Source organism: Penaeus chinensis, chromosome 13 (genome assembly GCF_019202785.1).
Source record: "Penaeus chinensis breed Huanghai No. 1 chromosome 13, ASM1920278v2, whole genome shotgun sequence".
Taxonomy (NCBI): domain Eukaryota; kingdom Metazoa; phylum Arthropoda; class Malacostraca; order Decapoda; family Penaeidae; genus Penaeus; species Penaeus chinensis.
The window spans coordinates 20,663,536-20,666,035 of NC_061831.1; the positions used below are offsets into that span (position 1 = coordinate 20,663,536).

The window sequence follows — 2,500 nt, forward strand, 5'->3', positions numbered from 1 at the left end:
CAGTTTGCATCTTGCTTCATAACCTTTATATTTGTTTGTTTATTCAGTCTTGCCTTGTTCATCTTTGGCTCTACAACTATGTTTTAGTGTCTCCTGCACTACAGCCTAAAATATTTACTGCTGAAATTTGATTTGGCTCGACCCAAACCAATGACCTTTTGATTAATGAGTCCCTTCTTTTAACCACACCCACACCACCCTCTTAGATGTCACATGTTGCAAGCTGAGAGTGAAGAGAGCTATGACTCCTGGATCAGTGCACTTCAAAGGGGCATTGGCCAGGCCCTCCAGCTGGGTCAGCATGACAGAATTACCAACTCCACTCCAGATTCCTCTCCATACCCCCAAAAGGGATCCCAAGGCACCAACACACCAGGAGACTCTCCAGCTTCCTCATCACCCGCGACTACGCCCCAGGCACCCACGGCAAACAAGGCTATGTGAGAGGCAGTGTTTTTGTAACATCAGCTGTGAAATTGGATTACTGTTGTTAGTCTAAGTTTTTCAAAAAGCCTTTTTTTTTTTTTTTTTTTTTTTCTTTCTTTCTTTCTTTCTTTCTTTCTTTCTTTCTTTCTTTCTTTCTTTCTTTCTTTCTTTCTTTCTTTCTCTTTATTCCCACTTACATTATCTTGACTCATGTTTATATTGTATATATAAGCTATCTGTTTTGCTCCTCAAGGTTATGGCAGGAAATAATGAGGATTCCTGGAAATGACCTTTGTTGTGACTGCGGGGCTTCTAACCCGAAATGGGCATCAATCAACCTAGGAATAACTCTGTGTATTGGTAAGTTATTTATAGTTGGTGATGTTCAGTGGGCCTTTCTATAACCATGATTATAATAGAGATATATTTTACAGAAAATTTTTAAAATCGAGAAATCAAATCTAGTTAAATCACCTCTAATGTATTTCTTCCTTTGCAGAGTGTTCAGGGATTCACCGCAGCCTTGGGGTACATTACTCAAAAGTGCGGTCACTCACGTTAGATGCTTGGGAGCCTGAAGTGATAAAAGTGATGATAGAACTAGGTAATTCAGTCATCAATCAAATATACCTAGCCACATATGCGCCAGGAGGAGAAACTGGTCCACCATTTGCTGCGAAGCCGGATAGTATAAGGTAAGTTTGCTGCTGCTGTTTTTTTTTTTTTTTTCTTTTTCTTTTTCTTTTTTTTTCTTGCCATTCATGCAGAAAATATTTACTCTGGGGATCAAAAAGCAAAACTATAAGTATCGATTTTCCCCAGCTGACAATAAGATTAGGTTCTTAAAAAAATCACATGTCAAAATTACTATATTGTGCTTAGGTGGCCAGCTTTTTGTGATATATCTGATTTTACCTCAGTTTCACTACAATTCTAGTCATAGCACCTTATTTTGTCTATTTACTTTATCTCATAGTTTGTACATATCCGTGTAACCTATCATGTCCTTTTGTATTGGCTTATTTCAATAAATTTTATACCTACAATTAATAAAGGAAACTGGTAAATCTAGCATTAAGAAAATCTCGGTGAAAGGTGATTTCTTGTATTTTTACAACTAAGAATAGAACTAGTTTGAGACATGTAATCTTTTGCCCCAAAGGTCAGTGCGTGAAGAATGGGTGAAAGCAAAGTATGTTGAACGGAAGTTTGTAAAACCACTTCCTTTGGCTTCCTCTGCCTCCACATACTCACTTCCAGCTCCAAAGTCTCAGGTATGTCTGTAACTTGTTTTATAATGATTTTGCACTAGTATAGCCTATTTTATGCAGTCATTGAAATCTCACGTTCTGCTTTCTCCACAGTTGCCTAGTAAGAAATCATGGAGCATTCCAAGAAAGAGGCGTCGCAACAAGAGAAGGAGTATCGGAAGTTCAACCCCAAGCAAGGGGTCCAGCGCTTCTAGTCAACAAGATCAAACGTCTACCCAAGAAGAATCTCAAACCATTACTCAGTCTAAGTCTTTGTACGTTCCCAGGTTATTTCCTCTGCATGAATCTGGTAGAGATTTGTTTTATCATATAGTCATTGTACAAGCGACTTTTGTCATTACATTGGAACACTAAGTGAGATAATTGCTGACTCCCACAGGCCCACAACCCCAGCAGGCGAGACACCTTCTCCAGGGGAAGTCTTGCTTCTTGATGTAGACATATCTTGCATCCATCGAGACTCAGTGGAATTACAGGATCTCTCCCTCTTAAGTGATGACAACTCAACAGATGGAGAAGATGCAGATGGCCATGGTACTTTTACTTTCCTTTCCTATCATTTTGTGTGTGTGGGTGGGTGAAATTGGAAGAGGATTCAGGGTAGAGAAAATCACATTTATTTGATATACCTTAGTCACATCATTGATTGTTATTCTCATCTTTCATTGTCTATTTACTTTATCTTCACTTTTTTTCCTATTTAGAATGTTATCTTATATACTTTAATATTTTCCTTTATAATAGTTTGTCTGATGCCGCAAGGCATGGCCCGGCAGAAACAGGTTAATACCTATTGCCCATAG

At 38.5% G+C, this 2,500-nt stretch overlaps 1 protein-coding gene across 3 annotated transcripts in view; it reads left to right on the top strand.

The window, feature by feature from the left end:
• LOC125031755 (arf-GAP with coiled-coil, ANK repeat and PH domain-containing protein 2-like) overlaps positions 1 to 2,500 on the top strand; it is a 28,992-nt gene that overhangs the window by 24,544 nt on the left and 1,948 nt on the right. For all 3 annotated transcript variants that reach the window (XM_047622691.1, XM_047622690.1, XM_047622692.1), the window contains 6 exons: positions 207 to 440; positions 680 to 786; positions 926 to 1,121; positions 1,589 to 1,700; positions 1,791 to 1,951; positions 2,077 to 2,231. In XM_047622691.1, the coding sequence (XP_047478647.1) occupies positions 207 to 440; positions 680 to 786; positions 926 to 1,121; positions 1,589 to 1,700; positions 1,791 to 1,951; positions 2,077 to 2,231 (965 nt within the window). The remainder of the gene's footprint in view (positions 1 to 206; positions 441 to 679; positions 787 to 925; positions 1,122 to 1,588; positions 1,701 to 1,790; positions 1,952 to 2,076; positions 2,232 to 2,500) is intronic.